Genomic DNA, 19,910 nt, shown 5'->3' on the forward strand with positions numbered 1-19,910 from the left:
TTATTATTTTTATTAATAGCTATATATATATATTAATTTTACCTATATAGTAGCTAAAATATATTATTAATACCTATAGTAATAATTTATAATAATAATATATCACTATAGTTAGAGATTTTAACTATAGTTAGAGACTTCTATTATATTAAACTAAAAAGTATTAAAATAGATTATCTTATTTATAGATCTAAAATTATAGTAATTCTATAACTTTTATATATATATAGTAGTAGTATTAAATCTATAGCTATAAGTAGACTTTTCTATAGTTAAATATATTATATAAGAAAATCGTATATATAGTTAAACTTCATACTACTCTTACTATATTACTCTTCTTCCTTATTCTCCTCTAAGTAATATATCTCTATTAATAATATATTACTTAAGATTTTAATCTAATTATCTTTACTACTTTACTTAATTTTATTTTATTTAATCTATAACTATATAGGTAGTATCTATAATACTAATAGTAGTAGTAATAAAATAAAACTAAAGAGTTCTAAAATACCTATAAAGTTAGCTATATTTAATAGTAAATAGTTCTATATATACTTACTATATTAACTAATTTTAACTAATATACTATAGATCTCTTACTTAATAGATTAATATAGTATTAAGGCGTTAATATATTAAGATAACCCTAACTTATTTAAAACTAGTACTATAGAGTTTTTAATTAATACTACTATTATCCCTCTTAGTAATCTAATATATATTCTTATATAAATATCTCCCTCTAACTTTTAATAGTTTAAATAAAGTTTAGAGTAAGATATTATATTAGAAATAGTATTAAACTACCCTCTATAGTAAGTATTATTATTTATAAAAGATTTAATTAAGTTCTTAATATCTTTAATAAGATCTTAAGTAAAACTCTATTTAGTAAACTAGATATCTAGTAACTTATAGACTACTTATAAGTTACTATTTATTAATTATAGTTTCTATAACTTCTTTCTAAACTCTTTATTAATATTATATTACTTACTATAAATAGATATAAATTACTTAATAAAACTAACTACTTAATTTAAAACTTTTTAAGATAAATCTAGTATTACTAGTGAGGATAAATAAATTAAGAGTATAATACTTAGTTAATAAGTACTTAGAGGGTTTAATAATAGAAGAGTTAGTAATAAATACTATAAGATACTTATATATAGCTAATATACTACTAGTATTAATACTAATAGTAGTAGCTATATATATAGGTTAAGATATTAAAGATAATAATCTAATACCTTTATATTACTATATATATTAATAATAGTATTACTATTAATATTAATTAAACTAAATCTTAACTTTAATAATAGAAATATAATATTTTTAGCCTTCTCTTCTATTATTACTATTATCTCCTAATTATTATTAACTTTAATAATATTCTTATTTCTCTTACTTTAATATTTCTAATCCTCTATAAACTAGTTATAAAAAATCTTATTAAGTAGTTTTTTAGATAGTTCTATATTAATAATATTAGTTTATCTAGTTATAAGAGCTTTTACTTACTTCTCTATATAATAAGATTTAATTTTATAGTACTTCTAACTTAATATATAATATTAATTAAACTTCTTATTACTTAAACTATTCTTATATTTCTAGTATTCTAAGTAAATATATATATATAGAGAAGTTATCTATATATACCTTCCTTCTAATACTTAATATTTATAGGATTATTAAGTTTATAATTAATTACCTCTTATATACTAGCTGAAATACCTATTTAGTTACCTTTTTAAAGTATTTATATACTAGTTATTATACTACTAAAAATTAGTATAATACTATATTACTACTTAATAGTAAGGTAGACTTTACCCCTCTCTTTAGTTTATTTAAAAGAGGGAATAATATTAACTTATAGAATATTTAGTTAAATAACCCCTCTAATAGATAGATAAACTTAAGTAAAAATTAATATTAGTTTAGATATACTAATAAGTTTCCTCTAAATAATAATAATAATAATATTAACTTTTTTTAGAATATATAAATAAGTTACTTCTACTTTAAGTTAAGTACTACTATCTACCTCTTAGTCTCTACTATTTATATCTAATATATTAATAATACTAAATCTATTATATATAATACTCTTAATAGTTAGATTAAGAATAAGTAAACTATTACTCTTAAATATTAAGTTATAAATAATCTAGATTTATAATAAAATTAGTTCCTTATTACTTATATTATCCTCCTCTTTAAATATATTATAGAATAATATAAATATATTATTAGTACTATAGTAAGAAACTATAAATATATTATCTATAAATTAAGTAATTTAATAAGGAATTAGGTTAACTAAAATTAAATTTAGTTAAAATAATAATATTAATAAAGGTAAAGTATTTTAGAACTAGATTATATATAGTAGATCTTTTTTTTACTTCTTCTATATTATTATTACTTTTTAATAAGAGGATATTTTTAGAGCTCTTTATAATAATAGAAGGGTTATAAATATATACTTTCTTTATAATATAAACTTAAGAACTACTAAATTATTAATCTTAGGTTTAGTTTTAGTAATAATAACTTTAATAGTAATTTCCTTAATAACCTCCTTAGTAGTAATAACCTAATAAGTTTTCTTAGTAAGTATAATAATCCTAATTAATAGTGAGGTAAAGTATTAAAGAGGATTTCTAATAATATCCTATATTAGTTATTATATATATTATTATTTCTATATACTATTAGTAATAAGTAATAGATAATACCTAGATAGGTTATTATCTACTTACTAAGCTATATAGTAATATTTAGGAAGTATTATAATACCTTTAGATAATAAGATTTAATAGGAATAGATTAATTAAAGTTATTATAATAAGTTAATTACTATATTATAAGTATCTATATAGTGTTTAGTAAATTTTTATATATATATAGGGATTATATATATATAATTTCGGTAAAAAGGAGGGGTGGATGCTGTTAACGTAATGGACTGTAGAACAGACTAGAGTGTTTGGTACCGTCGACACATCCAGTTAAGCGCTTATTGACATTGACAGATTGAGAACAAAGCTGTATCGTCTTTGTGTCTGTCTCTCGCTTCCAGGTCTTGAACATGTACGAACAGCTTTAGTGGTGTTCGTCCCCAGTTGGCACGGAGGTGCATACAAACAACCTTGTCCCCATCCCCTCATTTGCACCCCCGCGATCTCCAATAATTCTCCATCCTCTTCATCCCGCGTGTGCTCAATCCTCTCACCTGCGCCTGTTCTCCGCACAATCCACCGGACGGGATCGGTCGATATGTGGACTAGTCTTTCAGGCGGAAAGCTGTGATTTGATGTATGCTGTTGCCTGTGTCCCAGAGAGACTCACTGTTATGATTCTTTCCAGAGTCTCAGCTCGGAGCTTTCATTTCATCGTTGTCATCGTCCCATTCCCAAAAAGTCCCCTGTTTGACTGTCGTGTCCCATCCATGACGATACATACGGCCTAAACTCAGTTCAGCACACTAACGTGTCCTCCCCTGCCTTCATCCATTCACCAACCTGTTCAACCCTGCAAACCCCTGCTCTTTGCCATTTTGCCTCGTCTCCTCCTCTGCGTCTTCTTCTCCACCCCCACCAGCAGCCTAAATTCGTGATCGAAACCACACACCTGGCCGCAACCCCCAGCAAATCACGCGCCGCCTTAATCGCAGGGAGCGGCTCATAGCTCGGCGCTCCATGCCGCAAGAAGAATGGCCACATCCATCAGTAATCCTGGGGAAGAAGGCCCTCAGTCACTCGTCGTGGTGTCTCCTGTCAGCTCACCTGCGCCCTCTCAAGAGTCAACTCTCATTTCTCTCCCCGCCGTGCGCCCCTCGTAATCTGGGGCACCCGGGGCCCCGTAGAGTCCCCAGAGCTGCCCCAGATAGCCACGTCTATTGCTGTTAAGCTTGACTGCTAGTTTGTTCGTGGAGACCGTTCTGCAGCCAACTTGCCGCCTGCCATCACCGATCCATCAGATATCCGTACATGCTTGACAGCTATCCCACATACAGCCGGCCCCTCACTTCAATCTCCAATCTCCTTACGAGCGTCTTTTGCCGGTAACTTTAAACCAGGTACCACGGATACGACGAACCGCCAGACAGGGCCTTGGTCTTGGTCTGCGCCGTCAAGGTCTACACATAGATCGCCTCTTGTTTGTTGCTCAGACTGCGATGCGTTATTCGCGTCCATGTTGATCCCTTGGCTCCTTCCACATGGCCTGCCATCTTGTGTCTGCATCTGAACTGAAGTGCCATCCGGCCACCTTAGCTTGCCCAGCCCTGCCTCTGAGACTAGCCTGGCCGCGGCCATGCTTGTCGATGCATCCCATCCGGCCGCCACGACCGCCCAAGACAGAACAAGAGACCACCACCACACCGCACACCCCCAGAAACCGCTTGCCCTGTCCCACGCCTTCCCCGAAGCCTCCAATTATACCACCTGGTCGGCTGATCGCAAAACCGACTTCCCAAGCCAAGACGTTACTCTGCCGCCCCCATCGGCCCAGCGTCCTCGGGCTGTCCTCCCGCTTCTTGTGAATGGTGGAAAATCCCATGGATAATTCACCGTCCGTCTTGGTACTCAGTGAGGCTCGATTCTCTGGGGTTTCCAGAGGCACAGCTAGCTTCCATTGAAGGATGGCTGGAGGGCGGACAAGACCAACCAGAGGCACAGAGCAGGGGTCTCGGCGAGGAGACGCACAGGAACGATTGTGACCATTGCTCCGGACGGAGATGTACTCCTCACGCACACAATGTACCGTCGGAGAACCTCTGTCGCATCCAACGCCAGGTGGGATGGCAAATTGCTGACTAGGTAGCTTGGAGCCGTGAGGGGTCCCCGGTTACACTGGGGGAAGAGGAGACTTTGGATCAGCAAGGAAAACACCGGCCTGGTTTCTCGATATATCAAGGCGGCCATCTCGCGCTCCTCACATCCACTGTCCCCTCTCTCTTCGCCGCTCCGTCCCTTCACCACCATCTCATCGCGCCCCTCGACCTTCTCGATTTGCAGAGGCTCAATCACGAACGGGTGTCGTGTATTCGATCGACCTTTTCTCCTCAGTAGCAACACCGATCCGCCAGAGCCTGGCTTGTTGCAGAGAAAACAGCCGCCAAAATGTCGACTATGCAGGGTCTTCTCAAGAAGATCGTCAAGAACGAGGCGATGCAGAACGATCCCGCCGAGATCTACGGTTGGAGAGTGTTCGCGCTCGCCGCATCCGCCTGTTTCGGTGCCATGTCCTTCGGTTGGGACAGTTCCGTTATTGGTGGTGTCGTTGTCATGAAGCCATTCATGAAGTAAGCGGACAATACCGGGCGTCAATCTTATCACACAGATACCTAACAATCTTTCACAGTGACTACGGTTTGGAGAACGCATCCAAGGTCGACACCGCCAACCTGACGGGCAATATCGTCTCTACCCTCCAAGCCGGTTGCTTGGTTGGTGCCCTCGCCGCCGCCCAGCTCACCGACAAGTTCGGTCGCAAGTGGTGTCTCGTCTCCGTTGCCGCCGTCATCCTCGTCGGTGTTGCCATGCAAGCTGCTTCTCTCGGTAAACTCGCTCCCATCTTCGTCGGTCGCTTCATCTCCGGTCTCGGTGTCGGCGCTGCCTCCAGTATCAACCCGCTTTACGTCTCTGAAAACGCCCCTCGTGCAATCCGCGGTCTCTTGACCGGAATGTACCAACTCTTTATCGTCACTGGTGGAATGATTGCTTTCTGGATTAACGTGAGTACCGCTCAACCATCTCGATCAGGTCACACAGCATTACTGACCCATCATCAATCAGTACGGTGCCGAGGTCAATCTCAGCGGCAAGAGCCAATACGTTTTCCCTCTAGCCATCCAAGGCCTTCCAAGTCTTTTGCTGCTCGTCTGCATGCTCTTCTGCAATGAATCTCCTAGATGGCTTGCCCGCAAGGACAGGTGGGAGGAGTCCAAGAAGATCCTGTCGGTTCTCCGCAACCTGCCTGAGACACACCCTTACCTTGAGCAAGAATTTCAAGAGATCGTCGACCAGCTGCAGCACGAGAGAGAGCTCATCGGCGAGGCTACCTTCATGAACATGCAGAGGGAGATGTGGACCATCAAGGGCAACCGAAACCGCGCTCTCATTTCCATCTTCTTGATGATCTGCCAGCAAATGACCGGTACCAACGCCATCAACACCTACGCTCCGACCATCTTCAAGGGCCTAGGTATCTCTGGCCGCTCAACTCCTCTGCTGTCCACCGGCGTCTACGGAATTGTCAAGGTGTTGGCTTGCATCTGCTTCCTCCTCTTCATGGCCGACTCTCTTGGTCGTCGCCGCTCGCTGCTATGGACGTCTATCGCTCAGGGTCTCTGCATGTTCTACATCGGTCTCTACGTGCGCATCTCACCGCCCATCGAGGGAGAACCCGTCCCGGGTGCCGGATACATGGCACTGGTGGCTATCTTTCTCTTTGCTGCATTCTTCCAATTTGGTTGGGGTCCTGCGTGCTGGATTTACGCCTCTGAAATCCCCACTGCTCGTCTTCGTTCCCTCAACGTCGCCCTTGCTGCTGCCACCCAGTGGCTGTTCAATCTGATCGTCTCCCGCACTGTTCCCAACATGTTGGCCACCGCGGGCTCTCACGGTTACGGGTGAGTGATGAATTCATTGAGTCTAAGAGGCCAGGTACTAACGTCATCCAGAACCTACCTCATCTTCGGCAGCTTCTGTTTCTCCATGTTCTTCTTCGTCTGGTTCTTCGTCCCCGAGACCAAGGGTGTCTCCCTCGAGCACATGGACAAGCTCTTTGGCGTCACCGACTACGATACAGACAAGAACCTCGCCCACGACAACGCCAGCGACACCAAGGTGCCCGCTCAGGTCCAGATCGAGACGACCAACACCAACGACCCGTACAACCACGTCCGCAAGGAGTCTGCTTAGGTCGCTTGGTGATTTGGAAGGATGCGTAATGTGGATGGTTGAGGTGTGTAAGCGAAGCGAATTTGCATTTAGAAGCTTGAGTTCAGAAGACTGAGCTTGAGTGAGTGAGGATGATCGCATGTAGTTGGCTTTTGATACCTATCCAGCCTGCTACGGCACTGGTCTTTGATGACAATTCAACGGGATTTGAATAATTCCGTGTCCCTAAAAGAAAATTCTTCGTCGGTGAGATGCTGCTTCTCCTCTTAATTCTGTCTAGATGCGGAATATGTCGCATTCAGATGATTCCTGTGCAGTGGAGTCAAACCCTGCATGGGCTGACAATCGGGGGTTGGTTGTCGTCCTATGAAATGGACACCCCCGAGATCTCACTGCATAAGCATGCAAGGATTTCGGCACGAGAAAGTAATTAGCGCTCAGCATCACGCCAAGCGTCAGCACCAACACATGGAATACAGTAAGTATCTGGCCACATTTCTCAGCGGCGGTTCTCTCAGCTTACATTTATCTGGGCTGACTGCCATAATTGATACACCAGCACGCAGCTGGGAGACCTCATCGAAACTACGCTATTCCATCGAACGAGACTCGCGCAACGATGACTATGCCAAGTGCTGGAAAACAGCTCTCATCTGATGTCGAGAAACAGCTGTCAACTGACGATCGCGATGTCAAAGACCTTTGGCAGGAGGCCTTGAAAGGCTATCAGGGCATAGTCGGGTTCAGTTTGGAACGCAAATTCGACAATGCTCAGAGCATGCTCGACTTTGGAACAGAACAAATGAACAGATTCCACAAGTTCAGACACGATAAGGGCAAGGTTGATCGCCTGAGAACCCTCCTTGCCTCTAATCTGGACTACGTGGAAAAAGGCGCCAACCAGATCATCGAGGCAGCTTCGCCAGCTTTCCCCCCAGCCGCGGCTATTGGGACGGCCTTGACCTACATACTCCAGGCCTGTCGTTCAGTCTCAGCTGACTATGACATTGTCATCGTTTTCTTCGAAGACATGAACAGCTTTCTTCAACGTATCAGCATTCTTGAGGCACGACTTCCCCAGAAAAGGGCCTATCAAAACTGCCTGATGGAGGTATTTACCTCGCTTCTCAACATGTGCGGCTTCGCGCAAAAGTACATCGAACTTGGTCGTTTCAAAAAATGGATTACCAACCTCTTTCAGGGAGAAGATAGTGAGCTGGGGGGAGCAAGAGCCCTCATGAACAAGAGATTGGGTCATCTCCAACAAGCCACGGAGTTTGCTATTCTCGGAAACTCCGAGGAAACGCTCAAGATGACCACACAGTTGGATGAGAACCAACGATCTCATACCCAGATGCTAGAGAGGTTCGAAAACACCATGGACAGCATCAACGAAAACACTGAGAACATCAAGAACGATGTCGCCAAGTTACTCAAGTTGTTTGGAGGACAAACGGAAGAAAGTCAGGCCAACAGTGATCTGCTAGGCAGCGCATCGTCTGCAAAGGGCGTCATGGACGCTGAAGAATCAGGAGGCGAGACACTATCTGCCAGAGCCGTTCGATACTTTATACCAGTACTAGGAAGGAACATCGAGGAGGAATCTGAAGCCCTGAGGGAAACACTTCTGCCAGACTTTTGCAACTGGGTGTTTTCAGAGCCAAGCTGGAATGATTGGCTGGCAATGAAGGACGGAGAACGTCCCGTTCTTGCAATTACTGGCCAGCCTGGTATCGGAAAGAGTCATCTGGCAGTTGCCCTCTACGACAAGCTCGAAGAAAGGGCCAGAGAGGATGAAACGGGACACACCTGTGTCGTTCACTTCTACTTTCGCGAGGAAGACGAAGTGTTTTGCTCTTTTCTCACCTGCATGGCTTCATTTGTCATCCAGATTGCAGAGACTAACAATGCTGCTTGCGAAAAGCTGAAAGCACAGCTTGCGAGAGACGACATCAACTTCAACAACCGCCTTTGGCAACACCTTGCAAAGTATTTACTCAAGCCTCTCTTCGAGCAAAACTCCAAGTTCAATCTCTTTATTGTGCTGGATGGATTGGATGAGACACGCGATTGGAATGCCTTCAAGGAGTTTCTGTCCAAGTTCGTCACACAGGAGGGGCTGAGAATGTCGCTAGTGGTCACCTCTAGACCTGAACGCTTGGAAGATTTTCCGACGGACGTCCGACTGCTTCAGATTGAAGTGACCAAAGAAAAGCAGCGCCACGACTTTAAGTTGCTGATATGGCATCGCATAAATTCTCTTGGTTGCCTGAAGAAATTCTGCCGATATGTTAAGCAGCGGGTTGCCGTTGCGGTGGAGGAATTGTCACCCAGTAAGAGGCTATTTAGCTCTTTCATTCAAACATGCTGACTTTTCGCGGTAGACATGCTATATGCAGAACATATGCTCACCCGACTGGACAGTCTTGGCCGCGAGGGCGCAGTTTTGAAAGCACTTAATCAGAATAAGCCCGTTGACCTGAATGACATCTACGAAGGCTTATTATCAGAGTGTCGTCGCCGCACGCCAATCAGTCACCAACAGATTGCTGCCTCGATACTTCATTGGGTAGCTTTTGCTAAACGAAGACTGAAACTAAATGAAGTTCAGTCTCTTCTGAGGCATCTATCACAGGAAGCAGACTTCACTTTTGAAGACATACCTGAGTTCACGTCAAAATTCCTCAAAGTAGCAGACACAGGCTACGACGCCGAATTGCGAGCGAAGGCGCAAGCCAGCAAAGCCACTATGGTTCAAGACTTGAAGCAGCATGGCGACGACAATGACGATATATACGACGATGGACCTCTTCCTGTGAAGTTTCAAGAACGATCCATGAGGCGTTACTTCACAGATGGCCCGCACGCACCTTCAACATTGCGTTGGGGACCTTCCGAAGCCCACCGTCGGATCTTTTTGAGCAGCACGAAGCTGTTTCAACCTTCTCGGATGGATATTGACAAGAACCTCCAGAACTATTGCGCTATATTTCTGCTACATCACTGGAGTAATATCCAGGTCGCTCAACATACCCACCAGGAACAGGTTGAGGTCCTTGAGGCTTTTGCCGAGGCACTTAGCAATAAGACTGGATTTTCTAAGATGATGGGCAAGGTTGGAATGACGTATCGCTACGCATCAACCACCGTCACTGATCTCAGAATCCAAGACTGGGCAAAGCTTGTGAAAATTCAAGAAGTCAAGGATAGTCTCAGTGATTTTGCCGCGGAATGGTGGTGTCGCGTTGAACAAGATCCCGCCACCTTTCGTCTGGGCCTGGCCAAGGGTTATCTTCGGGAACTGTATCAGTCACTGAATGTAGAAGATGCTATGAAGGCATGGGAATGCCTTCAGAGCATCATGCTATTGGTAAGTCCAATTCTGCTCTCAAAAAGCTCAAATTGGCACTTTGAACTGGAAGGAAAAGAGATGGTCGTGCTAATATACACTGAACAGATCGGGAAAGGCAACCTTCTAATGGAGCAAGGCCGTCTCAACTTTCCTGACGATGTCAAAACATGCGATGAGACAGAAACGGTCTTTGATGCGGCTAAGGCCAGCCTGGGTATCTTGGGTCTCTTCGCACAAGACGTGACTCCGGATGCAGGCGGTCATCGCGCAACAGCTGAAGTTCTACTCAAGATTGGGTATTTGGGACCGGCTGAGAAGACTTGCAGAGCAGCCCTAAAGCTTTGCAGCCCAAGTAACCCTGAGTGGTACAGGGCTTCTTGTGTTCTGTGTGACATATTGTTACAATCAAAAAGAAACGAAGATGCTCACCAGTTCGCTGGTGCTGCAGTCTCTCAGCTCTGGATAGCGGAGATTCCTGGACATCTAAAGCGTGCCGTGTGTACTACGTACGCCAGAGCTCAATCAGAATTGCGTAACTTTGACTCAGCGCTTCAGCACTATACCGAGGCTAGGGACTCCGATCCCGAAGGCGTCACCCCATCATCCGATCTTGTTGCAGAGTTGGATGTCTTCTACCAAAAGGCAGATCAAGCCGGTTATATCCAGGCTTTGAAGAGCTGGACCCTCCTGGAAAGGATCACCTGGTTGGCGTCCGATTACGCGACAGAAGGAGAAGATCGAGTTGCTCTACTTTGTGACATTGCCGTGCAAACCGGTGAAAAGCAATTCGTTGTTGATTTTTACGAACAAGTGGTTGCCTTCTTAGACAACCTCGACGCCGCCACACCTCTTCGCCTAGATCTTGCTGTTGTGTACTTCGAGGCCTGCAAAGATGCCGAGAAGGCTCTCAATAACTTGGACGATATATTCGACAGCAATGACACGGTCTTCGTTTACCCCATCACATCTGTCACTCCAGGGTGGGTGTTTCGTATGGCGTTGACTCTGATGACAAATGTTCAGGTAGAACTCTTTCGGCAGTCGAGGGACCCGGTCTACAAAGCAGAACGCCTCCAATCTCTCGCCAGCCTCATGGAACGCCCATTGTCACTACATATCCCACACATATCCCCAATCGCTACTATATCGCACAGGATCGGCTTGTCTTACATGTACTGGGTCATGGGGCCCAAAGCGACATTCGAAGAAACGCTGCGAAAGTTATTCAAAGAAAGCTTCGACGCTCTGAGTGATTCCATCAAATGGAATGATGGTACGTATGTGTGGACACTTACACAGGCGCTGGCGCTTCTAAGTCGAGCGTTGGGAAATGACGACACGCTCCGCCGCTACGCTCGTATCGTTGGTTCTGCTCTATTGTCACGACTTACCAAGTCCCCAGAGGAAAATGAGTCAGCGGGTGGCAAGCAAAGAGCTAGTCATATACCGGAAGGAGATGAGCATGGGTCGGAAGGCAGCTCCCCTGAAGACGAGGGAGACTTGCTGAGTGACCCAGGGTACACGTGCGGAGGCTTTTGTTCCCCAGCCCGACCCTTTCGGCGGTGGGGAGATGGCTCGGCGTACTTGTACATCACTTTTGAGACGGGTATGATTTGCGAAGAGTGCCAAACGGAATACGAAGCTGTGAAGCGCGGCGAAAGAACAGGCAAAGTACGATACTTCCACGGCATAGGGCACGACTATGTCAAGCTTCCCGTCGAGGGCTGGCGGGGTGTCAAAAATGGACTGTTGAGGTTGGATGGCGAAGAGCCAGTGGCATTCAGTAGTTTCTTGAAGAAGCTTCAGACGGAGGTCATCGAGAATGCGTGGGATCGCCTTTGGTCTGGAGAGGCGTAGACGAGAAAGCGAGGTGGTGTGGCGCTTCTTCAGCCGCACGTTCAATGTTGAATGCTATAATGATTCAGCCCCAAGTTGGCGTGCGAATGAAAATGCATGGACGGAAGTGATGCTAAGCTTCTTTCAACCAAACACCGACGGCTCACGTTGACCTATGAATTGCTATTCAAGCCATGAATGCTCCCTTGGTGATTGTAGAGACCACCATCCACTTGTAAACCTCGCGATGTAGAAGCCGTTCCACCATCATCCCCAGTCTAATTTGCTTGCCAAGTCCTGCTAATTCTCACCGTCGTCAATCCCAGGATACTTCATTCCTCTTGGCGTTGAATTACTTTCGCGGAGATTGAGAGAATATTTATAAGCGTGTGTTGCTATCCCCAAGATCCAACAGTATAAGTGACGGAAACCCCGACCAGTACACATCTTGATGTGATTTAACGAACGCCGGGTTCTTTCTCACCTCATCAAAATGGTATGTCTTCTTACTGCTATCTGCCTCTTGGGCTCCTTCGTGAATCTTGCTGTTCAGGCCCAGAACCCCCACCATGCCATCGATCCCACCCTTTTCGCCGGTATCAAACCGAATACCGAACTTGAATGGCATGCCTGTTACTCTGTATTCAAGTGTGCGCGGTTGAAAGTTGGCCCCCTTTCCTTCCATCTCTCGTACTACCCTTTCGACTCACATCCAACAGGTTCACGCAAAGATTGATGACCCTCGCAACCCAAAGAAGGTCAAGGGGAAGTGCGGTCAACCAACCGTCGACCTTGCCATCGTCAAACTCCCCTATGTTGCTGCTCCAGGTGGTACCCCTCACCAAGGCGCAGTTCACGTCGCCTTGGGTGGCTGGAGCTCCTCGTCAACCAACTTCCTCGTCCGCTTCGGAGAAGACTACGCCCCCCTTTTCGCAGGATATGATCTTCTCGCTATCGGTAAGCCCGCCATACCTTGGCAATCTCACAAACCACAGACTGACAGAAACCCAAGACTACCGCGGCTGGGGTTGGACAACACCCTCCTTCCGCTGCTTCGCCACCGAAGACGAACGCAAACAATTCGCCCTCTCAGAGCCTCCTCTCCTCGGAGCCGACGATGCCGCATATTCTCTCCGCGAGAAGCGCGCCGAGGAGTTTGGAAAGAAGTGCAAGAAACACGGCGAGGACGTCGGCCGGTTCATAGGCACGTACGCCAACGCCGTCGACCACTACACCGTCATGAAGGCGGAAAACCGCACCAAGATGGGTTTCTGGGGTATCTCGTCCGGCGCCCACCTCGGACAGACGATCGCCCAGCTATACCCGGAGGCCGTGGACAAGTTCCTCTTTGACAGTAAGCTCCCCCTGCCAATGTCACGAACATGAAGTACTGAAGCACGCACACAAGGTCCAACACCCTCAACGCTCGCGTACACCGTAACCCAAGCCCAACCCTCCCAAATCAAAGACGCGGAACGCGGCCTCGAAGCATTCTTCTACGCATGCCTCAACTCCGCCCCGGGAACATGCGCCTTTACAAACACCTCCAAAACCACAACCGCCCTCCGCGCGCGCTACACAGCCCTCGAGGCAAAGCTCAGATCCAAGCCCCTGAGCATCCCGGGCTCCGACTACAAATTCGACTGGTCCGCCCTCCACACCTTCACGACCACCGCCCTCCACGCCCCCGGCTGGTTCCCCGTCCTCGCGGGCGTCTTCGCAGAAGTCGAGAACGGGACAGCGGGGCCAGCCATCGCAGGCGCAGTATCCTCCTCCCTCGCCGTCCCGCCTGCCCCGCTCCCTCTCCTAACAGAAGAAGCGCCCTTCGAGGGCATCCTCTCCGGCGTCTGCATCGACGAGTCCCAGCACATCAAGAACACCAACGACTTCAAGGCCTACCCCAAAAGCATGGTCGCCGCCGCGCCCAGCGTGGCGCCCATCTTCGCGGACTGGCGCCTCGTCTGCTCCAAGTGGAAAATCGACCCAGCCAACAGGCTCCCAGACGTCTCCAGCGAGCCCGTCAGGACGCAGGGCAAGATTGTCGTGCTGAACGGGGTGGGCGACCCCGCGAGCAGCGTCGAGGGCGCCAAGAGCGTCGCTGCGAGGTTTTCGCCGAGCGTGTTTGTGAAGAACCTGGCGCCTGGACATACGAGCTTTGCGGCGGCGAGTAACTGCTTGTTTGGGCTGTTTTACACGTTCTTCGTGCTCGGGCAGATGCCGGCGGAGGGGTATACTTGCGGTGATGTCTTTGCGCCGGCCTTTGGGGTGCAGATCCCTACTGGCTTCTAGGGAAATGGCTTTTCGCCGGGATATCTGTGGTGAGAGGACAAAAATGGGCTTGGTTCTGTTAGTTGAATGTCACTATTTGGAAGTTTCGGGGGATAGAGATTTTGTATGGTCAAAAGAAACCTCTTGACGCGCAGACCATGTAATGGGAAGCAGAGACGGCATCCAAATCATAAGAAACAGGCAGTTGAAAGCTTCAAAAGCCCACAATGTGGCAGGTATATTGCTAAAGCGACGCCATGCCTTCAGGCTGGCCCGGCCCAAAAAAACGCCAGCCTAGATCGTCGCAAATTGCAGTGGGCTCTTTCGTCCCAATTGAACAACCGAACCGTTCGGCCTGTGTTCCCTTCCATGCCTGGTGCCTTTTCCCGTTGCTGAACCACAGCAACCCATCCCTAAATGACAGCCCCGATGAACGCCTAGTATTGCTCTATGACATGAAAAGAACACGCTGCTTGAATCATGACACTAGAAACTGAAAACTCATTGGCCACCACCACCCGGGCCGTCGAAGAGGAGAAGAGGCCACTGGCCTACCGGCGCGGCTGTGACAGCGGCCATTTCGGCCACAGTAGCCGCTTCCGATACTGCGTTCGGATCCCTGGGACCACCGCCCAGCGTCAAGAGGGCGTTGGCGCTGTAACGATCTTGGCTATCAGCCATCGCAGCGGTCCAGTCGTGCCAGGTATTGCCCTGAGATGCGGATTGTCGCCACAGAAGCTCGGCGGCGGCAGCGGAGCCGGTCGGGTCAGCCACATGCTGAGTTGCCTGCGAAGCAAACGCAATCAAGGGGTTGGTCTCGGCCGAGGTCTCGTCTGCGCCGGTCGCCTGCACTGCAGGCGTGTAAGAGTAGGCGTTGTTCGCCTCAAAAGCAGCATTGGCAGCCAGACTATTGTTTCCGGGCTGCTCGGCGTATGCCAGAGACGGGTACGGCGTGTTCCCGTTCTGGTTGGCTGATTCTGCGTAGAATGCCTTTGCAGCTGTCTCGGCAGCGCTCGCAGCCAAGGCTTGTGTAGACTGCGGCTGTGCCGAAAGCTGGAAAGGCGACGAGTCTGCCGGGTCGGGCTTGATCGTATGAGGCAGCGATCCTTCCTTTTGCTTAGAGTCGTGCTCGATCCAGCTGATTGTTCTCTCAATGATGAGATTGATTTCGTTGCTGATGCCAGATCCCGTGCCTAGAGTTGAGTTAGTCACGGTTTTCCTAATGGGTAGTGACGCTACTCACCGATGAGTGATACTGTGGCGTTGATGATTTCCATCCAGTCCCTCATGTCAGAGCGAATGTTGGCGATCTGGTTAGGAGTCGTCTCGAACCTCCTTTCCCAGTGGGCGACCAAAGTTGTGAAGATGGCCGCGCCATAGACCGCGATTTGATACCACGTCGTATCCAACGATTTCAGCTTCAGAATGCATTTGGTGGCCTTGAGCATGTGCGCCGCCGTCTCCTCGCAGATTCGGGCATTCTCCAGGAGCATCTTGCGGTCGCTGGTCATGGCCACCGATGGATGACGCAGGCAAAGACGGAACTCGAGCGCATACATCTGTATGTACAATGCGTACATTTTGCCTTCGTGCTCCGTCTGGCCGGCGAGGTTGAGTTGGAGGTTCTCCGGTAGGCTGTCCTTCCACAGTTGAAGCTGCTCCTCCAACGCGTTTACGACATCGGCGTAGTTCTTCGGATCACGCTTGACGCTGTAGATGTTGGAGTACATCTCCATGAAGAGAGGGACGATCTTGAATCCAGCCAAACCGACGTGGTAATTGCAGGGCGTTGTCACGGACGTGTCGACGCCCTCTGGTGTCAACGCCTCATCGGCAATGGGCTCGGGGAAATCGACATCGTACTCCTCCACATTGATGGGCATAGGCCGTCCGAGGCGCCCATTCAGGGTGACGTATACGGTCAGAATAGTCCACCAGGTGCGCTTGCGGATCTCGTTTTCCAGATTTGTCGTTTCACCTGGTGCCTTGGCAGCGCGGTGCAGGTTGAGGTCAATGGCACAGTGGAAAGCAAAGTTGGTGACCATGGACCCGCATCCAGGTTTGGGGAAGGCGCGGCTGTGGGCAGAAATCATGGCCATGGCTTGCACGGCAGCGACAGACTGCGCCGAGGCCAGGTCATACATTTTACTCAGAGCGAAGTGGTAGTGCTTGTTAGACAGCTCATTCAGCTGGGAACGGCTCTCCTGCTGCTCCCAGTTTCTTACGCCGTACTGGAAGTAGATGGTGGCAAAGACCATGTGCACCATGACCAGATCGGGAACCTCTGGCTCGAAGTCGGGTTCGTCGTACATGCGAGTCAGCTTGGAGAGATGGTCAGCAGCAAGCACAGATAGACAGAGGAAGGGTTCGACCCACTATATTCATGAAAGTTGGCTTGTGAAGGACGGGCAGGAATGGCCAGATCATAAGGAAATACCACTCCGAGTATGTGAAAGCGTCGCTTCGCGAGGGAAGTTCGATATTGACGGGCGGGTTGATGTTCATACATGACTGCAGGAAGGACTGGAGGGACTTGTTGTAGAGCGGCTGGGAGATCTTGGCATCGGGTACGGGCTCGTCCATGTCAGGGGCGTCGAAGGAGGTGACGTCTATGGTAGTGCCGAGGATGGACAGCCGCGTGCCCTTGATGGAGCTGAGAAGGGCGCTGTCGCCACCTACGCCAATGTGGTTGTGAACAGGACGCGACTCGAGTGATGACCGGGGGAAGGAGCGGCTCGCGGGCGGCTTGAAGTTGTAGTTCTTGACCCAGACGGATCCGACCTTTGTCCAGGCATCCTTCTCGGCCGGGTCCTCGACGGCATTGCCCACATGATCGTAGGTGACGCCTGGTGGAGGGTAGGCCATGCCGTAGGGGGCCCAGGTCCAGGGCTTGACCTCGATGCCGTTGTTTTCGAGGAGCTTCTCGAGGTCGCGTATGTGGTTCATCATGTCGGTCTTTTCGCGCTCGAGTTCCTGCAGGTACCCTCGACGTTCGGTTCGGCCGGTGACGCGATCGGTGACAAAGCAGTCGAGGTTCTGATTGACGCAGTGGGAGCATCCTTCGGGGAGGGCATCGCAGCGGATCTTCCTGACCTATGGTTCGGGTCGTCAGTACGGTGCGGTTTGATGGTTCGACGCTTGTCTGGCAAAGGACAGGAACAGGACATGTGAACTCACCTTGCATCTGTCGCAGGCCTGGCCGGTCCTCGTGTAAGACGACAGGCGGTTCTTGACGACGGAGGAGAAATCCTCCTGGCCGCCCTTGTCGAGACGCGGCAGCTTCACCTTGCCATGACCAGCAGCAACAGCGGCCGCGGCAGCAGCAGTGTCGGCGTCGGTGGTGGCAGGATCGCCAGCTTCCGCCGGTCGCTTGGGCGGGCGACCGGGCATGGTCTCGTTTCGAGAGGAGAGTCGCGACGTCTGGCGGAAGGAGGCCGCATACAAACAAAAAGAAAACTCGCAGGCGCAGGGACAAGACGACGGCAATGCAGACTCTCGGTGGTCGCTCGGTGGTATCGCGACGGGGTTTTCCGCAGAGAGATGGAGGTTGCCGCGTTTTTAGGGGAGCTGGTGCTGTTGGTGCTGCTGTGGTGCGTGTGTGACGGGAGGTCCAGTGCCTGTCAAGGGGGGTGGGGGGACGCTACCTTAGGTATGGGCCCAGGCACGCCAGCACGCCAGGTAAGGCGCTCCGATGGCAGGGGGTCCGAGCTGCAAATCGTCCGGGGGAGACGGGAGAGAGGGCTGACGCTGACGGGCTGCCCTGCGCTTTTAGTGGGCACGCGCCAGGGGTGGTGGTGGTGGTGGGTGCATCCACTGGGCTGTCTCTCTGTTGAGTAAGGTAGGTCTTCTCAGTGTCTGGCTGCGGGCAGGCAATCACTCCAGTCCACTCCTCCAACAACTCACACACTCACCACCTGCTTACTTTACCTAGGTAGGTAGACAACACCTCGCACGCAACACACCCTAGACGGACGCAACACGCGGCGGCTGCGGGAACACGCCAACCGAGTCCCAGCCTGTCGGGATGCGGGCGCGCGGGTGCTAACCTACCTCCTTCTTTGCGCACTGGGGGCTTCTTGGTGGAATGCAGCTGAGTCGAAGCCCGGGTCTAGAAGGCCTAGGTCAGCTGGGGGTCCTGGACTTTGTCTCTGATTGACTAGAAGAATGCTCTCCACGCCCAGACGGATCTCGATGAAGGACGAAGTTGTCGGGTTAAAGAATGGCAGACATCGGTGCTGCTGTTGCTGCTGCTGTTGGGGTTAATACAGGCCCAGCCACTTCAGCTCCTCATACACGACGGAAACCTGTCATTTGCCTCGACGAGCCCCTTACGGACACCTTTACAAACAACCTGCAAGAAACGAGAAACACGAGAGACTCGATCCTTCCTGTTCCCGGGCTCGAGCAGGGCTGGGCCGTCAACCACCATGAGGGTGTGGAGGAAGCGAGAAATTCTTGGTCACGGATGGCCAGCACTAAACCTTGACCAACTGCAACTAACTGCCTTCCTTACCCTCCACTAAGAGATAGGCTGAGATCGATAATATCATCCTTCACATCTGGCACCGGCCATCCATCCATCTTGCAGCCGACGGGAGCGAGATTGGCCACAGTTGGTGTTGCGCTTGTTGTTTGCCCGAAACTCAAGAAATCGACGCCATGTCATTTCCAAAACCAACGCCGCCAGCCATCGGAGGCGTTGGGGGGGCGTCGCCCTCTCTCAAAGAACCCCGTGGCAGCAAAGAAAGAACACCCTCACACGCCTCCTCCTCCATTTCCCCCAAGGGTTCCAATGTTCTAGCTCAAGGTTAGAGTGTCTTTGGTTGCAAGCGAAATGTCTCTCCGGCGGGAGGGGCACTGCGTCTAAGCCGGATCGACTGCGTGGTCGAGCCCGCAAAGCTCCTTTGTTAGTGCCTCATCCCCCACGCCGCGAACGTTCCGGCAATGCCCCGTACCGGCCATCTAAGCCCACGGCAATTCCATCGGGTTAGCGACCCGTGGCCGCATGTTTTCAAGTCTTGGTCCATCTTGCCGGATTGAGTTATAGAAACATTGAAACAAGTGCAAGGCAAGGCTGGGCCGTCAGGGACTTGTTCAACATGGACGACGCATTCCCGTTGTCTTGGGTTCTTATTCGCTTTCATGTCGGTAGACCTCGCAACAGAGGACTCACGTCTGCCACATGCATTTACCGAGCTGGCCACTCATCAGCCCGCCTGGCCTGGCAAGTCTAGTCTGACCAGACCAGACCAGACAAGATCAGCTGCCGGGATTCTATTCTGGTATTGGCTTTGTCGAGGGCGTCTGTGTGTAGGTTCGCCGACTTGGGTTGTCAGGTTCTGCCAAGAGACAGGTACGCGACGACGTTTATCCCAACGATTGGAGGCTGAATCGCGGGGACGGGCAGCTTATTCAATATTAGAAACGCGGCTTCTGGCTATCCACGAGTTGCCGCGTCATTTCAAGGCTGTCGCACGCCTCGTAAACTTTGTGAGAGGTTGGACCGTCTGAACCCTCGCCTGTTGCTG

At 48.8% G+C, this 19,910-nt stretch overlaps 4 protein-coding genes across 4 annotated transcripts; 3 read left to right on the forward strand and 1 right to left on the reverse strand.

The window, feature by feature from the left end:
* Positions 1-5,144: 5,144 nt before the first annotated feature.
* GCG54_00001162 (putative quinate permease) lies at positions 5,145-6,947 on the forward strand (the record flags this gene model as incomplete). Its single annotated transcript, XM_045401285.1, has 4 exons — positions 5,145-5,326; positions 5,386-5,758; positions 5,820-6,655; positions 6,707-6,947. 4 exons carry the CDS (start codon positions 5,145-5,147, stop codon positions 6,945-6,947), a joined length of 1,632 nt encoding a protein of 543 aa, XP_045258218.1.
* Positions 6,948-7,545: 598 nt separating this feature from the next.
* Positions 7,546-12,135, forward strand: GCG54_00001163 (uncharacterized protein; the record flags this gene model as incomplete). Its single annotated transcript, XM_045401286.1, has 3 exons — positions 7,546-9,259; positions 9,326-10,296; positions 10,384-12,135. 3 exons carry the CDS (start codon positions 7,546-7,548, stop codon positions 12,133-12,135), a joined length of 4,437 nt encoding a protein of 1,478 aa, XP_045258219.1.
* A 472-nt stretch (positions 12,136-12,607) lies between these two features.
* Positions 12,608-14,403, forward strand: GCG54_00001164 (uncharacterized protein; the record flags this gene model as incomplete). The annotated part of the gene is made up of 4 exons (XM_045401287.1): positions 12,608-12,778; positions 12,834-13,071; positions 13,127-13,468; positions 13,523-14,403. 4 exons carry the CDS (start codon positions 12,608-12,610, stop codon positions 14,401-14,403), a joined length of 1,632 nt encoding a protein of 543 aa, XP_045258220.1.
* A 480-nt stretch (positions 14,404-14,883) lies between these two features.
* On the reverse strand, positions 14,884-17,772 carry GCG54_00001165 (Protein SIP4; the record flags this gene model as incomplete). Its single annotated transcript, XM_045401288.1, has 4 exons — positions 14,884-15,575; positions 15,626-16,757; positions 16,789-17,475; positions 17,560-17,772. The coding sequence occupies 4 exons, from the start codon at positions 17,770-17,772 to the stop codon at positions 14,884-14,886; spliced, it is 2,724 nt and encodes a 907-aa protein (XP_045258221.1).
* Between the last annotated feature and the right edge of the window lie 2,138 nt (positions 17,773-19,910).

Source organism: Colletotrichum gloeosporioides (genome assembly GCF_011800055.1).
Source record: "Colletotrichum gloeosporioides strain Lc1 chromosome Unknown consensus_88, whole genome shotgun sequence".
Classification (NCBI taxonomy): Eukaryota; Fungi; Ascomycota; class Sordariomycetes; order Glomerellales; family Glomerellaceae; genus Colletotrichum; species Colletotrichum gloeosporioides.